Source organism: Mastomys coucha, unplaced genomic scaffold (assembly GCF_008632895.1).
Source record: "Mastomys coucha isolate ucsf_1 unplaced genomic scaffold, UCSF_Mcou_1 pScaffold21, whole genome shotgun sequence".
NCBI lineage: Eukaryota > Metazoa > Chordata > Mammalia > Rodentia > Muridae > Mastomys > Mastomys coucha.
This window is the reverse complement of record NW_022196904.1, coordinates 111,142,777-111,159,386: the sequence shown is the minus strand read 5'-3', so window position 1 is coordinate 111,159,386 and position 16,610 is coordinate 111,142,777. Positions and strand designations below refer to the sequence as shown.

The following is a 16,610-nucleotide window of genomic DNA, read 5'->3' as shown; positions in this document are numbered from 1 at the left end:
TGTAGACCAGGCTGGCCTCGAACTCAGAAATCCACCTCCCTCTGCCTCCCAAGTGTTAGGATTAAACGCATGTGCCACCAGTGCCCGGCTTTAAAGATTTATTTTTATTATTATACATAAGTACATTGTAGCTGACTTCAGACACACCTGAAGAGGTTGTCAGATCTCATTACGGGTGGTTGTGAGCCACCATGTGGTTGCTGGGATTTGAACTCAGGACCTTTGGAAGAGCAGTCAGTGCTCTTACCTACTGAGCCATCTCGCCAGCTCCCTTAAAATGAATTCTCACCTGCAAAGCTGTAAGTAACCTACCTAATCTGTATTACACAGGCACTGTTCAATCTTACTATACTTGCTGTACTGCAGATTGAACCTAGAACTGGGTCATACTAGGCAAATCCCCCACATCCATATATTATCAAAATTTAAAATATGTACTCTTATACTTCAACATTTTTTAGTCTTCAGTTTACTCATGTAAGCACGTGGAGTTTTGTGGGTTTTGTGGGGGGTGGTTGGGTTATTTATCTTTTTTTTTTGGTTTTTGAGACAGGGTTTCTCTGTGTAGCTCTGGCTGTCCTGGAACTCACTGTGTAGACCAGGTTGGCCTTGAACTCAGAAATCTGCCTGCTTCTGCCTCCCAAGTGCTGGGATCAAAGGTGTGCGCCACCACTGCCCAGCTTATTTATCTATTTTGAGACAGGACCGTGCTATGTAGTCTAGGCTACCACCATCAGATGATCCTCCTGCCTCAGCCTCTGGAGCTGGGAATGTAGACATGGCAGTCACACCTACTTGGCTCCTAGTCTTAAATCTCACACTCATAATTTGTATTGAGCTTTCACTGAAACAACAACAACAACAACAACAACAACAACAAAAATCTTAATGCTATGGGAGAATCGTGGCATATTTTATTTTTTGAGATAGGGTTTCACTTTGTAGCCCTAGCTGGTTTGGAACTTGCAGTGTAGACCAGGGTGTCCTTGAACTTTCAGAGATCCTCCTGTCTACAGAGTGATGGTAGTAAAGATGTTTGCCACCACACCATGATGACCAGCCAACACTTTTTTTTCTTTTTTTTCGTTTTTTTGACTGAAAATGATGCAGTTTTAATATACCATTCTGCAGAAAGTGACACCAGCACAGAGAAAAGGCAAAAATTACTGTCGGGTTAATTTTGCCCAAGGCAGTGGTTTTTGAACCCCTGAAACTCCTGCCTCTTTCTCCCATAGGCTAGACATAAGATTCACAATCTAGCATAGTCCCCTTCTCAAATTCCCTATCCTTTTTATTTAATGAATTAATTTGAGGCTTGAGACTGCCCCCTTCGCTGATTTTGGGCTCACCCATATTGCTGATTGCCTATAACCTTTTTCTTTTTCTTATTTATCTTTCACTTTTTCACTTTACCTCCCCCTCACTGCCCCTTCCCGGTCAGCCCCTTCCTACAATCCTTCCCCCATCCCCCTCTCCTTCTCTGAGCGGGTGAGGGCCACCCCTGGGTACCCCCCTACCCTTGCACTTCAAGTCTCGGCGAAACGAGGGGCTTCCTCTCCCACTGACAGCCAACAATATACTTCAGAACTTTGGGAGAAGAAACAGGTCAGTTTCTCTTTTGAGTCAATGATAGTGTTTAGGGTTAGATGGCATTTGTGCAGTAGTTGCACCACAGTAGCCCTGTTCTTCAAAAGGAGGTGGGTGCAGTGCGGCTGGGAGCCGCCAGGGTCCGCCAGCGCCCGCGAAGCCCTCCAGCGCCGCTCTGTACGTCGCGGGCGTACGGCGCTTGCAGCGGTCTCGGCGGGAGGCCGCGGCGCAGTGCATCCTGGGTCGGCGTAGCCATGGCGTCTCGTGTCCTCTGCGCCTGTGTCCGCCGCCTGCCCGCGGCCTTCGCGCCGCTACCCCGGCTTCCCACGTTGGCCTTGGCTCGGCCGCTCAGCACCACACTATGCTCTGAGGGAATCCGGAGGAGACCCGGGGCTCTGCAGCCGGCCTTGGCGCTCGCGCAGGTGACTCGCGGTGACTTTGCCGGGGCTAGTCAGGGGTCAGGGCCCGGAGCCGTCCGGGTTGGGGGAGGGGCTCCAGCCAGCTGCACAGAGCCTGCAGGGGTGATGGGGTACACGGCTAGCCCCATTGCCTGACGGGTTTTGGTTGACCCCTGTCGCGAAGCTGAGTGTCTTATGATTAGAGCACAGGACTTTGACCAAGTCTTGACTGAAGAACAAAATTGGACACCAGCTCTCATCCTTGCGGAGTGCCAATGAAGTTTAGTTGAGAGATCGAGTAGAGCACCTACTGCAGTTGTCAGTTGTGATGATGGCAGTTATTGTAGTCACTCCCAAGGAAAGTGCACAAGAGGAAAGCCACTTGCCTACAATAGCCCTCTCCAGAGTATTCTCTAGGTTCCTAGAGTTGTATCTCGTAATTTTCCCCTTGTGGCACCTTCTGCCTGAACCTTCTGAAAGTAAGGATAGGAAACAAGTCCTGTGTAGTTTGCATATTTGATGAAACCAGTGTGAAGCTTAAACTCTGTGAGGACGTCATTTCAACCCTAGATGCCCAATAGAAGACCCTAGCTACCCTCTTCTTCCCCTTCCCCTTCTGACTTATACCGCTGGGATTAAGCCTGGCATGGTGTTTTAAGTTCCCAGTGTGCATGCAAGATTAGTGATTACTGTAGTAGATTTTGGGCCAAGCTGAAGAACCCTTTTTCATACTCAATAAGCTTCCTGCAGTAGTGGTTTCAGTTGCACCTGCATGCTACAGGAAGAAATAAGGATCTACAGCCAGTGTTGAGATTCATTGACAGTGTAATAGATAGGCAGGCCACTGTCCCATTGGCTAGATCAAAAGGTTGTCATTATGAAAGTGTTAGAAGGGCAGTAAAGTTGCTGTGCCTTGGATCTAGAGACTTATTTCAGATTAAGCTAAAATGTGACCTTCTGTTCTTACAACACTGCTTCTCAAACTTAAGTTGTGCACTCAGATCATTCAGTAGGTCTGTAAAGTATCTTTGTGGGCCTTCTAGCTGGGGCCCTGGGCCAGGGTTGAGCAGGCAGTGCTCTCTGCCTGCTTTGTACAGATAGTAGAGGAACTGCTTTATGCTTACAGAGTGGTTCTGTTGAGTTCATTCACAGATGTGGAGACGCAGTTGTTTGCAAAACATCTTAGGTTGGTTATTGGACTGTGGGTGTCCTCTGCACACTCAGAAAGCAAGCGGCAAGCTAGGTTTGTTAAAGGAATAAGAAACCTTTTCTCTGAATCATCCAGCTTAGATGAGTGAAATAAGCTGGCTTGGAAGTTTCCAGAAAATGGAGAGGGAGTAGAACAAGCACGAGTTTTGAAGAGGCGAGGGTTTATTTCAAACTGCTGTGTTTGAGGCACTTAATTTCCAGAGGTTTGCAGTGGGCAGGTAACAGAGATGGCCTTTAAAGCTTTTTCCAGAAACAGAGGACAAAAGTGAACAAGATAGACTCTAATGGTAACTCATCAGTATCAGGCCATCTTAAGAGTCACTGCAAATAGTGGCGCTTAGAGATGATTTATGTCACATGTGAGTCTAGGGAAGAACACTACTGAGACAACCGGTTTTGACCACAGGGAAGGTGCTTTTCTAACAGTAGACATTTGGCAAAAGAACGCGGTTTAGCTCCTCCAAGAGGTAATGGAGGGGGTCTCGGGGCAGGATACCTAACCATCCTGTGTCAGTTTCTTTGTAAGAGGTGTGTAAAGTGCTTATACTACCATAGTCAATCTTTGGGCATACACCTGGCCCTGTAGGAACTTACCTGTGATGTCTGGTGGACTACTGACACCTAGTGGCCAACATGAGTAACTGCATACCAGTAGATACTCCCAGCCACTTTCTTTCCTCATGGTCTGCTCTCAGCACTATTTCTCCTTCTCTTGCATGTTAATTCCACTTCATACCAGCCCTGTATTTTCTGTGTTTGTTGTCTTTGAGACAGTCTCACTTTATCTCAGGCTAGCCTTGGAACTCAGGTTGGTGAGAATATGTTACTTTGTCTCACCCTCCCAAGTACTAGGACTGCAGCCCTGAATCACCTTGTCTTACAAAATCTGCTTGGATCTTCTTTTCTTTACAGTCTGGAAATTGAACCTGGGGCCTCACTCATGCTAGAAAAGACCTCAACCCCAATCCCTTAATGGTTTCTAACCTCTTTTCAACTCTTTCTTGATGTGCACCTGGGATACGTTAGATCCTCCAACTTCAGACTTTTCTGTCATTCTCACCATTAACATATTTCTCCCTTTCTCTTATTCCTGTCTTTGTCATCTTATCTGTGACCTCTTTAGGTCATTGTAATGAGTAGGACTGGTATGTCCCTATCAAAGACCTCTGATACACAGTATAAGGGAAACAGTGGATTTAGACACAAAAAAGTGCCCTGCCTACTTATTCAGAAATCAGCTAGACTATTTCTTCAGCTAATATCTCTAGTTTGGTGATTAAATAAGTTTGCTGCAATTCAGAAATCATCTAGATTATTTCTTCAGCTAATATCTCTAGTTTGCTGATTAAATAAGTTTGCTGCAAAGTGTATCTTGATAAAGACATGGACATTGGCTCAGTTTTACATACGTCCTTGCTGTACATAGGCTTGCCTGGACTCTGGATGTTCCTACCTCATCCTCACAAGTGTTAGGGCTACAACATTTGACACCACAGCAGCTCTTAGGTCATTTTTCACAGACACACTCAGGGGCATGAGTGCCAACAAGCAAACCCAGCTCTCTCGAACATTTACTTGCTTGGTGTGAGCATGTGTGTGAAGGTCAGAGGATAACTTGAGGGAGCCTGTTTTTGAAAAGCACCTTTACCCTCTGATTCATATTGCTATCCTTTTCCCCCTTCAGTGTTGAACCCAGGGTTTCATACATGCTAATAAGCAAATTGCTCTACAACTCTATCCCTGCCCCTCTTTACTTTGAGACAGGTTATCACTAAATTGCTCAGCTTGGCTTTCAACTTGTGCCTTCTGCCGCCCCTCCCATGTATCTGGGATTAAGAGCCCAGGCTCATTTTCTATGGAACAGGCTTAGTTGCAAACTAAGAACTTAAAACCCTCTGCCAGACAGTGTTCCTCCATACTTGGTAGGTGAAATCTAGTCAAGGCTGCAGTACCCACCTGAGTATAAAGTAGAGACAGCAGACTAACAGCAGAAACAGTTGGATCTTACCATAAGAACACTCAGAAAGGTTATATGTCTGGTGGGCTATCAGGCACTCCTACCTGCCAGAGAAATAGGTGGGGCTGTGAGGCCCCATTTGTTCTAGCCAGAGTCTAGTTACCATCAAAGCCAAATTAGATCTTCTGTTTACCAGCAGGCTGTTAGGGTGGGGTTTTTTGTCTCATATCTGTGGTGGCAGTCCGTTGAAGAGGCTGTGGCATGCTAAATTTGCCACGAGGGAACTTAAGCTTTTATTTTAGTGACAGAGGGTTATATTATTTTATTTTATTGTCGTTTATTTTATTTTAGTGTCGCTTGTCCTCAAAATCAGTCCTGATTTTGAAGACAACCATTTTGAAGCTAGAGCTTATCAGTTCTCCTAGCCCTGTGACCGAGTACTCTGTAATGATCACACTGGAGAATGAGATGGTGTGGGTTCTGTGAAGCTCAGGAAGCTCTGTGAAAGATACTGTAGGTAGGCAGTGAGGTGGCTCACCAGGTAAAGGCACCTGCCACCAAACCCGATGCCCCTCGTTTCAATCCTCAGGACTCACATGGGGGAAGGGAGAACTGACACTCACGGCTTGTCCTCTGACCTCTAATCATGTATTGTGGTACATGTGGATCCCTCTCCCAAATAAAAAATGTTTGTGTACATTTTTTAAAAGATACCGCCGGGTGGTGGTGGTGCACGCCTTTAATCCCAGCACTTGGGAGGCAGAGGCAGGTGGATTTCCGAGTTCGAGGCCAGCCTGGTCTACAGAGTGAGTTCCAGGACAGCCAGGGCTATACAGAAAAATCCTGTCTTGAAGGAAAAAAAAAAAAAGATACCAGTAGTAGTAATATGCATTTATGTAAAGACATTTGGGATGGAGTGACAGTCTCTCTTTCCTGCCTGTCTTCTAGGTGCCTGGAACAGTCACACATTTGTGCCGCCAGTACAGTGACGCACCCCCACTGACGTTAGAGGGAATCAAGGACCGAGTTCTGTATGTCTTGAAACTCTATGATAAGATTGATCCCGAAAAGGTAACTGGTTTTGTTTTTTATCTTTTTCTTTACTCCTTTGTGTGTGTGTGCTTATGCATATGTATATGCCTGTCATGGCTCCTTGAGGAAGTCACAGGACAATTTGCAGCAGTCAGTTCTCTCCTGTCACCATGTCTGTCCCAAGATTCGAACTCAGGGGGTCATTGGGATTGGTGGCAAGCTCCTTTACCTGCTGAGACATCTCACCAGTCCATTTTCTTTTCTTTAGCAAATTTAATAACAAAATTCAGAGGGCCCAAACAAATATTCAATTAAAAGTCTCCCCAGCTTTCAGCCAACTAGTTCCCCTACTAGTAGACTGACATTGTCCTTGTATAGACACTAGCTTCCAGAGAGGTACACGGATATGTCAGGCAGTACACACACATATGTATTGTATATATGCATTTGTCTCATTTACTTTTCTGTTGCTGTGATTAAACACCAAGACCAAGGCAACTTACAGAAGGAAGGGTTTATTTATGGCTCACAGTTCCACCACGGCAGGGAAAATGGCAGTAGGCAGGCAGGTGTGGCACTGTAGAAGTAGCTGGGAGCTTACGTCTCGAAGCACAAACTGGAAGCACAGGGTATGGTGGGAATGGAGGAGGCTTTTGATTCCTTGAAGCCTGTCCGCCCTCCCCCCATGACACACCTCCTCCAAGGCTACCCCTCCTAATTCTTCCCAAGTAGACACCAAATGGGAACCGAATATTCAAATGTCCAACACTTATGGTGGTCTTCTCAATTCCTCACCGTCTTCCAAAAACACAAGTGTTCTGGAGTATAATTCAGGGGAAAACACATACATACCCTATGGCAGGGCCTAATTAAAATCAAGAAAATCCTGAGAAAAACCACACATGGTGCATATACCGGAACTGTGTTTTGCTTCTTTTTTTTAAAGATTTATTTATTATTATAAATAAGTACACTGTAGCTGTCCTCAGACACACCAGAAGAGGGAGTCAGATCTCATTATGGGTGGTTGTGAGCCACCATGTGGTTGCTGGGATTTGAATTCAGGACCTTCAGAAGAGCAGTCAGTGTTCTTACCGGCTGAGCCATCTCACCAGCCCTGTGTTTTGCTTCTTGTTTTGGTTTTGAAAGAGTCTCACTATGTAGCCCATGCTGGCCCAAAACTCACATTCTTAGCCCCATCCTCCTAAGTGATGGGATTATAGAAGTACACTACCACATGAGGTTTCTTTCCTTCCCTCCTGTCTGTCTGTCTCTTTTTTTTTTTGAGACAAGGTTGCTCTGCAACAACACTGGCTGTCCTGGAACTCTGTATACCAAGCTGGCCTTGAACTCAAAGAGATCCACCTGCCTCTGCCTCCTGAGTGCTGGCATAAACTGTGTGCATCACTATAGGCCCCACTCTTTCTTTTTTAACTTAACCCTTGGAATTTTTTTCATGTGGTTTGTAAACAACTTTTTTCTTTAGTAATGTAAATTTGTTGTGAGGTAATTTGTTTTTAGCATAGATTGTGTGTGTATGTGTGTGTACACTTACCTGCCTATGTGTTGTGCCAAGGACAGAAGAGGTCATTAGATGTCCTCAATCATTGGTCCATCTTTCTGAGGCAAGGTATCTCTGAACCTGGGACTCCTACTTTCTCTGCTAGGCTGGAAGCCAGCAAGTCCAGTGATCTTCCTGTCTCTTCCTACTCCAGAGCTGAGAGTTCTGGTCTGTATTAGACAGACAGCTTGTTACATGGGTGCTGGAATCTGAACTCTGGTCATCAGGAATGTATAGAGACTGCTTTTAACTCCTGGGCCATCTCTTTCAGGCCCATATGTGGATTTTTAAGAATATTTCCTGGTGATCTTGAGGTGTATACATTATAAGCAAATGAAATACTATATTTTCTCATCTGATGGTGTCATTCCTGTGAAGAGACACCATTACCAAAAGTAAAAGTAACTCTTATAAAAGTAAACACTTAATTGGGGCTGTCTTACAGTTTCAGAGGGGTTCAGTCCATTATCGTCATGGTGGGAAGTATGGCAGTGTGCAAGTAGACGTGGTACTAGAAGAGCCAAGAGTTCTACATCTTGCAGCAGCAGGAGGCTTGTTTCTACATGCAGCCAGCAGGAAGGTCTCTTCCTCCACTGGGTGGAGCTTGAGCATAAGGCCTTAAAGTCCACCCCCCACAGTGACATACTTCCTCCAACAAGGATACACCTCCTAACAGTGTCACTTTCTGGGCCAACCAAACAGTAGGGGCAAAACCTATTCAAACCACTACAGAAGGTGCCTACAATTTATAATAATCTTGGGATTTTTAGTTGTTGAGTGTGTGTTGCTGGGAATGGAGCCCCAGGCCTCATGTATACTAGGCAAATGCTCTATAGTGAGCTAAATGGAAAGGTAGGATCTCATTGTGTGGCACTGGCTGGCCTGGTACTTGCTATGTAGACCAGGCTGGCCTCAAACTCAAACTGTTTCTGAGTGCTTGGATACTAGCTTACAATCTTGAGGACAAATGGTTTTTATTTCTTAGTAAAGTATCAAGAAAGCAAATTCTCTCTGATGTCCTTTAGAAGAGTGATTAAGATCTGAGTAAAATATATAGCATGAAATCTTTCATTTAATTTTGTTAAGTTAACCACCTCAAAATGAAGTTGAACAAGGTAACAAATTATACTGCATCCATGTTATTTAAAGCTTTGATGGTTGTTTAAAAATTGTCTGTATGGGGATAAAGCAGCATTCTGTTGTCTTGGGAAGCAAACACTTTCATGGGTTAAATTTTGTTTGGTATTTCTTTCTTGCAGCTCTCTGTAAATTCTCATTTTATGAAGGACCTGGGCTTAGACAGTTTGGACCAAGTGGAAATTATTATGGCCATGGAAGATGAATTTGGTAACATATATACCTTAGCTTTGGGTTTGCATGTTACGAATCTTTGTCTTACTATTTTTAAGAAAATATCTCTTTGCAGTCTAGGCCAGATGATCTGAGGTTTAAAGGAAGTGCTGGAGTCTGGACTCAGCTTCACTAGAAACAATAACAGCCAATACTTCCCAGTCTTCTTACTGTCAGGTGACGTTAACTATTAGAGACAGCTCAGGCTAGGCAAAATGCATAGCAGAATGAGAGACACAGGGAAGCACAGGATCAGCAGCAGAAGTCTCACTTGTAGAGATGCTGTTGACACTTAGGGTTCCTCTATGATGACTAGCTAGACAGCAGTAATAAGCAGTGCTGAGGACTCACAGCTGAGGTCAGTTCCAGTGATGTTTCCCTTGCCTGCTTCAAGTTGTGTTAAGGTCTGTTTGCTGTGCAAATGAGGCTTTATAAAAGTCCCCACATAACTTTGTGGGGAGCTGTTCAACTAGGGAGCAGAAGACTGTGTGCCACTCAGTGGAGCAGGTCCTAGTTAAAGCTCTAATAGATGATGCTAGCAGGAGCAGTGCTGTTGCTGCTATGGACATACAAGAACCAGAGCTAGACTGAGCCTGTGTGAGCCTGACAAGCAACAGCATCTCTCAAGGTGTTTTTCTACACTGTACAATGAGTGTGCCAGTAGTAGAAGCCTCAAGATTGGGACTGCTGAGAGATCACATAGAAGGTACTCACTACAGTGTCTGAGCCCAAGTAAACCATATGGAGACTATCATAAAGGAACAAAGGAACACTAGAGCATGGGTGACCCTTGAGAACAGAAGTCAGATAAACACCTTCTCACCTGCTCCACGGGCGTTGCATAGCAAGAGGAAGACAGATGGGGACAGAGTAGATCCAAGGCTGCGTAGGGTTGGGATTCAAGGAGTGACCTACAATGACACTTGGTTTCCTTTTAGGGATGATGAAAATGTTCAATGACAATGGCGCTCAACCTTCCTGATGCTGCCACTCTTTAATACAGTTCCTCACTTTGTGACCTTCAACCTTAAAATTATGTTGTTACTTTATTAATTAATTTTGCTACTGTTATGAGTCATAATGCAAATATCTGATATATGTGACTCTCAAAGGTTGAGAAACATGGTTCTGGGGGAACTGGGTTAATTCTTAAGGAATTAGATAATAGCATTGGTTGTCCAGCCTGTGAGCATACAATAAACTACTGAGTTGTACTCTTGAAAAAGGAGTTTTCACATAGGCAGTGGTGGGCACACTTTTAATCCCAGCATTCAGGAGGATCTCTCTTGAGTTTGAGACCAGCCTGGTCTACAGAGCAAGTTTCAGGACAGCCAGGGTGATTATACTACCTGCCCAAGGGGGATGGGGAGTTCTGTTATACTAATTCTTTCTAAAAGGCTTAAGATCAATATGATACACATATTTTCTAAAACCTCCCAGTTAAAAACAAAGTGGGATTCAAGATTGTTGGGAGATGTTTAGCACAGTTGTATGTATTCTGAAGGATCAGATACAAGCCAAACCTCGTGGCAGACTTAGAATAAAAGTTACTTCAAATTTCAAGGTTAGTCTGAGTAACTCAGTGAGGCTCTGACCTAAATTAAAAATAGCAGGGGGAAGGGCAATCATATGTTTTCAGTTCTAAAGAATTTGCTTTTTCTGTACTTACATGTTGTTACCAACTTTTTATTTTAGGGTTTGAAATCCCTGATATAGATGCAGAGAAGTTAATGTGTCCACAAGAAATTGTAGATTACATTGCAGATAAGAAGGATGTGTACGAATAAAGTATCAGGTAAATAATCTGATGTAAAACCATCTTCTATAAGATCAGTCTGTCTATAGTTCTTCAATAAAGCAAGACTCAAAAAACAAAAGTTGGCAGTGCTTGACTGTCACTAGTTGTGTTATTAGTTTCTGGTTATCTGCCATCCAGAGCCCTAAGCCTTGCAGTGAGTGGTCTTTGTTTTCAAGAGAGGCTTGAAAGCATCATTTCTAGACAGGACTCAGCCCTCTTCTTAAACAAGTATTGCATGTCATAGCCTGGATAGAATCTTAGTCACTCAGGCACCCACCAGTCTAAGGCTCACCTGCTCAGGTGACCCAGGATTGCCCACAACTAAGGGGGTGGGCTTTAGAGACGGGCCCAAGTTGGCTGTATTGTCAGGCATGCTGTGGGCCTGGTCATCCTGGATAAGCTGCTGAGCTTTGATTCTGAGCCCATATAAAGTGGGAATGATGCTGGCCCTAGTAACTTCGTGAAGGTCAAATTGGGTAACAGACCGCCAGTACTGCCAGTTGTTAAACCTTAGCTAACAATCTTGGTTGGTTCAGCTCTGGTGTTTTAGTGCTTGGGATACTTAGTTTCAATGCACTGGGCACCTTAAAGATGGCATTTCGAATCAGTGGCACACCAAGAAGAAAACCGACTTCTCTTGTCATTGCCAGAGCCTTCTTCCTCACCGTGAGGACTCCGGAGGACACACGATGGCACTGTGGCCAACTGACAGCGGTTCTGTTTGACTTGTATTTAAATTGTCTGAGTGTTTTACCCTTTAAAAATAAATCTATTACAAAACTAACATTTTTCTCAACCTTTAGTTTTTCTTTTTCTTTCTTTTTCTGAGATAGTCTCATTCTGGCCTATACACATTTAACTCAAGCCTCAAATTCACAGTGATCTTCCTGCCTCAGTCTCCCAAGAGCTTCAGAGTATAGGTTTGAACTTGACTTGAAATGTTTAATTTTTATTGATGTTGCTTATAATTTCAAAGATCTGTCATTGATAACTATGTATATTAGAAACACCTCCCAGGGCCGTGATGGTAGCTGAGGAGAATAATGAAAGGCAATGACAGATTTTATATGACAGCATCTCAGTGAAACCTACCTAGGCATGTAGGAGTTAAAGCCATTCTGAGTGACAGCAATACCCTGTTTCAAAAAAAAATTTTTTTTTTCTAGCAGTGTACCTGAAGTAGGCTTCCCCTCTGCCACCCACCTCAGTCCATGGATTCATGCTGAAAAACATCTTCACTTGTTCTCCCTCATTGGCTGATGAATCAGATATTGCTTGACTAGTTCCTCCCTAAAGATCCCTTTGCAGAATACTAGGATTGAACTTAGGGGAGGGCAGCTCTCCTGAGGGTCAGCTTGGCTTTAAGCACTGCTACTTAAGTCACACATCCAGTGTCAGTTCTGATTCATCTCCTATTGGAGATATGCTCTCTGTGTAGCCAAGGCTATCAAGCCATAATCCTAACTCAGTCCTCTGAGTGCTGGGACAATGGCTAGATGCCGCCATACTGCTACCCTTGTATTCTCAGCACTGTTTGCCTCTTGGATGATGTAGGTAACATACACATACCTCACACCTTGAGATTCAATTTGAGAGTCATGCAATAATTGCTCGGTTTTTAAACATTTTATTTATTTTATGTATATGAGTACACTGTAGCTGTACAGGCGGTTGTGAGCCACCATGTGGTTGCTGGGATTTGAACTCAGGACCTTTGGAAGAGCAGTCTTAACCACTGAGCCATCCCTCCAGCACCCATAATTGCTCTTTTTTACTGTAGTTTGGAGAAGGGAAAGGAAGCAAGAGCTTACAGAAGTTGGTATAATCAAGGTGAGGGGCTGAGGTGGGGCAAAGGCAGGAACCAACTCTGCATTTGGGCCTACCCTCAATGCCCATTTCTTTCTGAAGTGCCCATCTCCTCCTTTGTCTCCCTGGAGTTATTTTAGATATGTTGTCCATACATACTCCTTTCTTTTTAAGAAAGGAAACCATTTCTTGTTAGTTTGGGGGGTTTCCCCCTTATAGTGCTGGGGATGGGCTCCAGGGGTTTTTTCATTTAGACAAGTACTGTAGTGCTGTGCTACACCCTCAGCCACCGCCCTCCTTTGAAATGATTTTTTGAGATTACAACATAATCATAGCCTTTTTCCTCCCTTCAAACCTTCCCATATACTCCTCCCTACTCTCCCCTTCAAAATCAGGGACTCTTTTGGTTCTTTTTTTTTTTTTTTTTTTTTTTTAAGATTTATTTTATTTTTGTGTATGAGTATACTGTAGCTGTACAGATGGCCATGAGCTGTGTGTGGCTGCTGGAATTGAACTCAGGACCTCTGCCGGCCCTGCTCGCTCCAACCTGCTCGCCCTGGGGTAATTCACTGCAGCTGTCTTCAGATGCACCAGAAGAGGGAGTTCGATCTCATTACAGGTGGTTGTGAGCCACCGTGTGGTTGCTGGGATCCGAACTCAGGACCTTCGGAAGAGCAGTCAGTGCTTTTACCCGCTGAGCCACCTCACCAGCCCCTTTTGGTTCTTATATGTGTATCTCTATGTACACATACATTCCTAAGTATAACCTGCTCAGTCCATATAATATTACTTGTTTGTATGCTTTTAGGGCTGACAATCTGGCACTGAACAGTCAACTGGAATGCTCTTTTCTAGAGAAGGCACCTCTCCTGTTCCCAGCTTTCCTCACGTGCCTATCTATAGTTCTGCAAGTAGGGTTAAGGCCTCATGGGTTTTATCTGTTCACTTTGGCCTGTCCTTGGGTGTCATCTTTGTTCAGCTCATATTTGGGCAGTCATCTTAGTGAGACTATGGGTAATCATTTAAGAAAGTATCATGTAAAACTGCTATCACAGAGCATTAAGGAACCTGTTTTTTTACAGATGCTTTTATTCCATGAAGATCTTGAGTATTTACTATACACTGACAACCAAGAGTGAACCACATAGGATGTATGTGGCCGCTGACTGGAACTTGGTCCAGGTTACTTTTGGTAATATTCTCCCAAGTTGTAAATGGCTACCTTAAATCCCAGGGTAGCTGAAGAACTGGCCCAAAAATGCACGTGGATTGTTTCTGCTGAAGATCACTAAGCAGTGCCTGCCGTTAGGGAACCTTGTCACTCCTCTCCCCATACATCTGACCTATTCACATCACTCTGGATGTGTCTACAGTTCACTGGCTTACATATTTAGGGTCTTTTTGCTGAAATTCCAAACACTTCTCTGCTCTAAGAATTCACAGGTTTTGTTTTCGGTAAGGATTTTTGAGCTCTGATAGGCAGGCAGCTGACCACATTGTACAAATAGAGAACAGAATACATACAGTTGATGTGTAAGTTTCTCATGTGTTAAAGACAAAGCTTGATGCTGAGATCGATGCTAAGTGCCTGCCTGCATTGTTCTCTACTTCACATATTGATTAAGGCAGGATTCATTGCTTGCTGTTTCAGCTAATCTAGTTGGCCAGCTTGTTTGGGTAATTTCCTCTCATGAGCCCTTGTGGCTGGGGATAAAGCTCTGTGATTGAACACTTGCTCAGAATGCACAAGGCCCTACGTTCTATGCCCAGCACTGAAAAGACCTGGAAACAGCTGTCTCCAGCCCTTGTCTCCCAATTTCTCTTGTTAAGACTGTGAATCTCTCTTCATAGTCTCCTCACTATACTATATCCTTCAAACAGTCCTAACAGTGAGCTCCGCAGGAGGTCCAGGGAGACCTTTCAAGTTTCTGTGACAGTACCTACAGTAATGCAAGCTAACCTGTTCTGATGTGCCAGCGACATCACACACCAGGTGTTCTTGCTACAATCCTGTAAGCAGGATGATGGTGAAAGGAGTACAGAAGTGAAACCCAAGCTTCTGTCATGGGAAAGGCAGTATGACTATTCAAAATCAAAGACCAGAGAGATGGTAACTTTGGGAAACATGGAGCTGGAAAGCACTAGAAGAAGACATCTAGGGTAACTAAGCTGTATGCATGTGATAAGACAAAGTTAAATTTCTTAGGTACAGCAGTTAGAATAACTATACTGCCTGGAAATATTTAGGAGTGAAGCTGACTTTGAAATGATTCTGGAAAAAAAAAATCAAAACACTAACTGATGACTAGTTAGGGTGAGTCTTTGAGTTCACAGTACCATTCAACTATCACATTTGTCAAAAGATGGGAAAAAGCTTCAATATACATTTGAAAAGGAATATACTAAGGACTTGTAATTGGATGTCTACCAAAGCGCCAAAGTGTGCATCATACCTATAATCTCAAGCACTGTGGGCCCCAGGCCAGTCAAACACTGGGTGGGGTTGGTTAAACAGAAACAAATATGTAGAATAAGAAAAGCTGCTATTTTAAGCAAAAATAAAATGCATGCTATAATCTCAGTGTTTGGGAGATAGATTGAGGTGAGAGTATTGGAAGTTCAAGATTACTCTTGGCTACTCACTGAGTTCAAGGCCAGCCTGGAGGCTATAGTGCAGCTTGTCTCAAAACAATGAAGTAAAGAGAAGCAGCATGATCCTACTTCTATAAAACATGCCAAAATGGAAAAAACAAAACAAAACAAAACAAAACAAAAAGTATTGTAAAGGGTATGTAAGAAAACTGATACTCCAGCCAAGGCTGAAGAGCAGGTGCCTGGGAAAGGCTTTTGTAAGTTCTATAGCAGCCACATATTGGAAAGGCAGGACACAGGACATAGCAGGAGCAGTAGTGACTACAAATGCAAGTGGCTGCCCTATGTAGCACACCACCTCAGTTACCTATGAAGTTCAAAGCTAGGGTTATGAGACCCTGTCTCAAAAATAAAATATAGATTAAAAATAAGTGGAAAATAAGCCTCTGGTTCAGGAAACCTGTAGTGCACAGCCTAGAAGGTCATCTTCAGTTAAAGAGGTGGCTATGGTCAGTTGCCCAAAAGACCTTATGGTCTGATGAAGAAACTTATTGGCACCCATGGGATTTATTACAGGACAGTGCCATGTAGACACCTTGGGTGAACTAAAGAGGATAAACCTGGTTGATAGTTATGATAAAAAGGAAAAAATAAGGTTTGGAGATTAGGATAAAGTGATAGATGGAGTCAGGCAGTGGTGGAGCTTACCTTTAATCCCATCACTTGGGAGGCAGTGGCAGTGGATTTCTGAGTTCAAGGCCAGCCTGATCTACAGAGTGAGTTCCAAGGCTACACTGAGAGACCCTGTCTCAAAAAACAAAAAACAAAAACAAAACAAAACAGTAATGGATGGAGGAGCTTCTCTGAGTAACTTGAACTCAGCTATTCACACAGCTGTGCTGCTACTAAAACCAGAAATAAAATGAGGGTCAGATTTTAAGGGGTGTCATAATTTCCATTTGAGACATGATTTGAGGGGTTTGTGAGATACCCAAGGAGGCAACACATAAAGAAAATGAGCAAAAGCCTAACAACAATGCCATGCTGGAGCCAGGGCTCATAATCAAGGCTCTGTGTGGTGCCTCCTCACTTTACCAAGTGAGTTCCTGTGTTCCTGGGATGGGGCCTTACATGCTGAAAACTAACATGAATTCTGTTCCTTCAGAATGGGGTTGAGTAGACCAGAGACACACAGCTATCACTTGAGATTTATCAGGTATAGCATATATGACAAAGCCAAATGAGCAAATTTCAGACTTTTATTAACAATAAATTCAATGAATAAATGCCAAGGTCAAAGTTTATGCAAGCAATTCCTAA

General features: G+C 43.7%; 1 protein-coding gene and 1 long non-coding RNA gene across 2 annotated transcripts; one reads left to right on the top strand and one right to left on the bottom strand.

The window, feature by feature from the left end:
• Positions 1–889: 889 nt before the first annotated feature.
• Positions 890–1,799, bottom strand: LOC116102912. The gene is made up of 2 exons (XR_004123321.1): positions 1,518–1,799; positions 890–1,125 (listed from the first exon to the last, which is right to left on the bottom strand). It is a non-coding gene; the product is annotated as an uncharacterized LOC116102912 (long non-coding RNA).
• Positions 1,792–11,678, top strand: Ndufab1 (NADH:ubiquinone oxidoreductase subunit AB1). The gene is made up of 5 exons (XM_031388170.1): positions 1,792–2,009; positions 6,100–6,222; positions 9,004–9,091; positions 10,790–10,889; positions 11,543–11,678. The coding sequence occupies exons 1-4, from the start codon at positions 1,842–1,844 to the stop codon at positions 10,879–10,881; spliced, it is 471 nt and encodes a 156-aa protein (XP_031244030.1). The 5' UTR covers positions 1,792–1,841; the 3' UTR covers positions 10,882–10,889; positions 11,543–11,678.
• The last annotated feature ends 4,932 nt before the right edge of the window (positions 11,679–16,610 follow it).

Excerpts from the sequence above, each read along its gene's own strand:
- Ndufab1 (XM_031388170.1), top strand. The coding sequence starts at position 1,842 with ATGGCGTCTCGTGTCCTCTGCGCCTGTGTCCGCCGCCTGCCCGCGGCC. Across the intron at positions 2,010-6,099 it reads CGGCCTTGGCGCTCGCGCAG|GTGCCTGGAACAGTCACACA; the intron begins GTGACTCGCGGT and ends CCTGTCTTCTAG. Across the intron at positions 6,223-9,003 it reads ATAAGATTGATCCCGAAAAG|CTCTCTGTAAATTCTCATTT; the intron begins GTAACTGGTTTT and ends TCTTTCTTGCAG.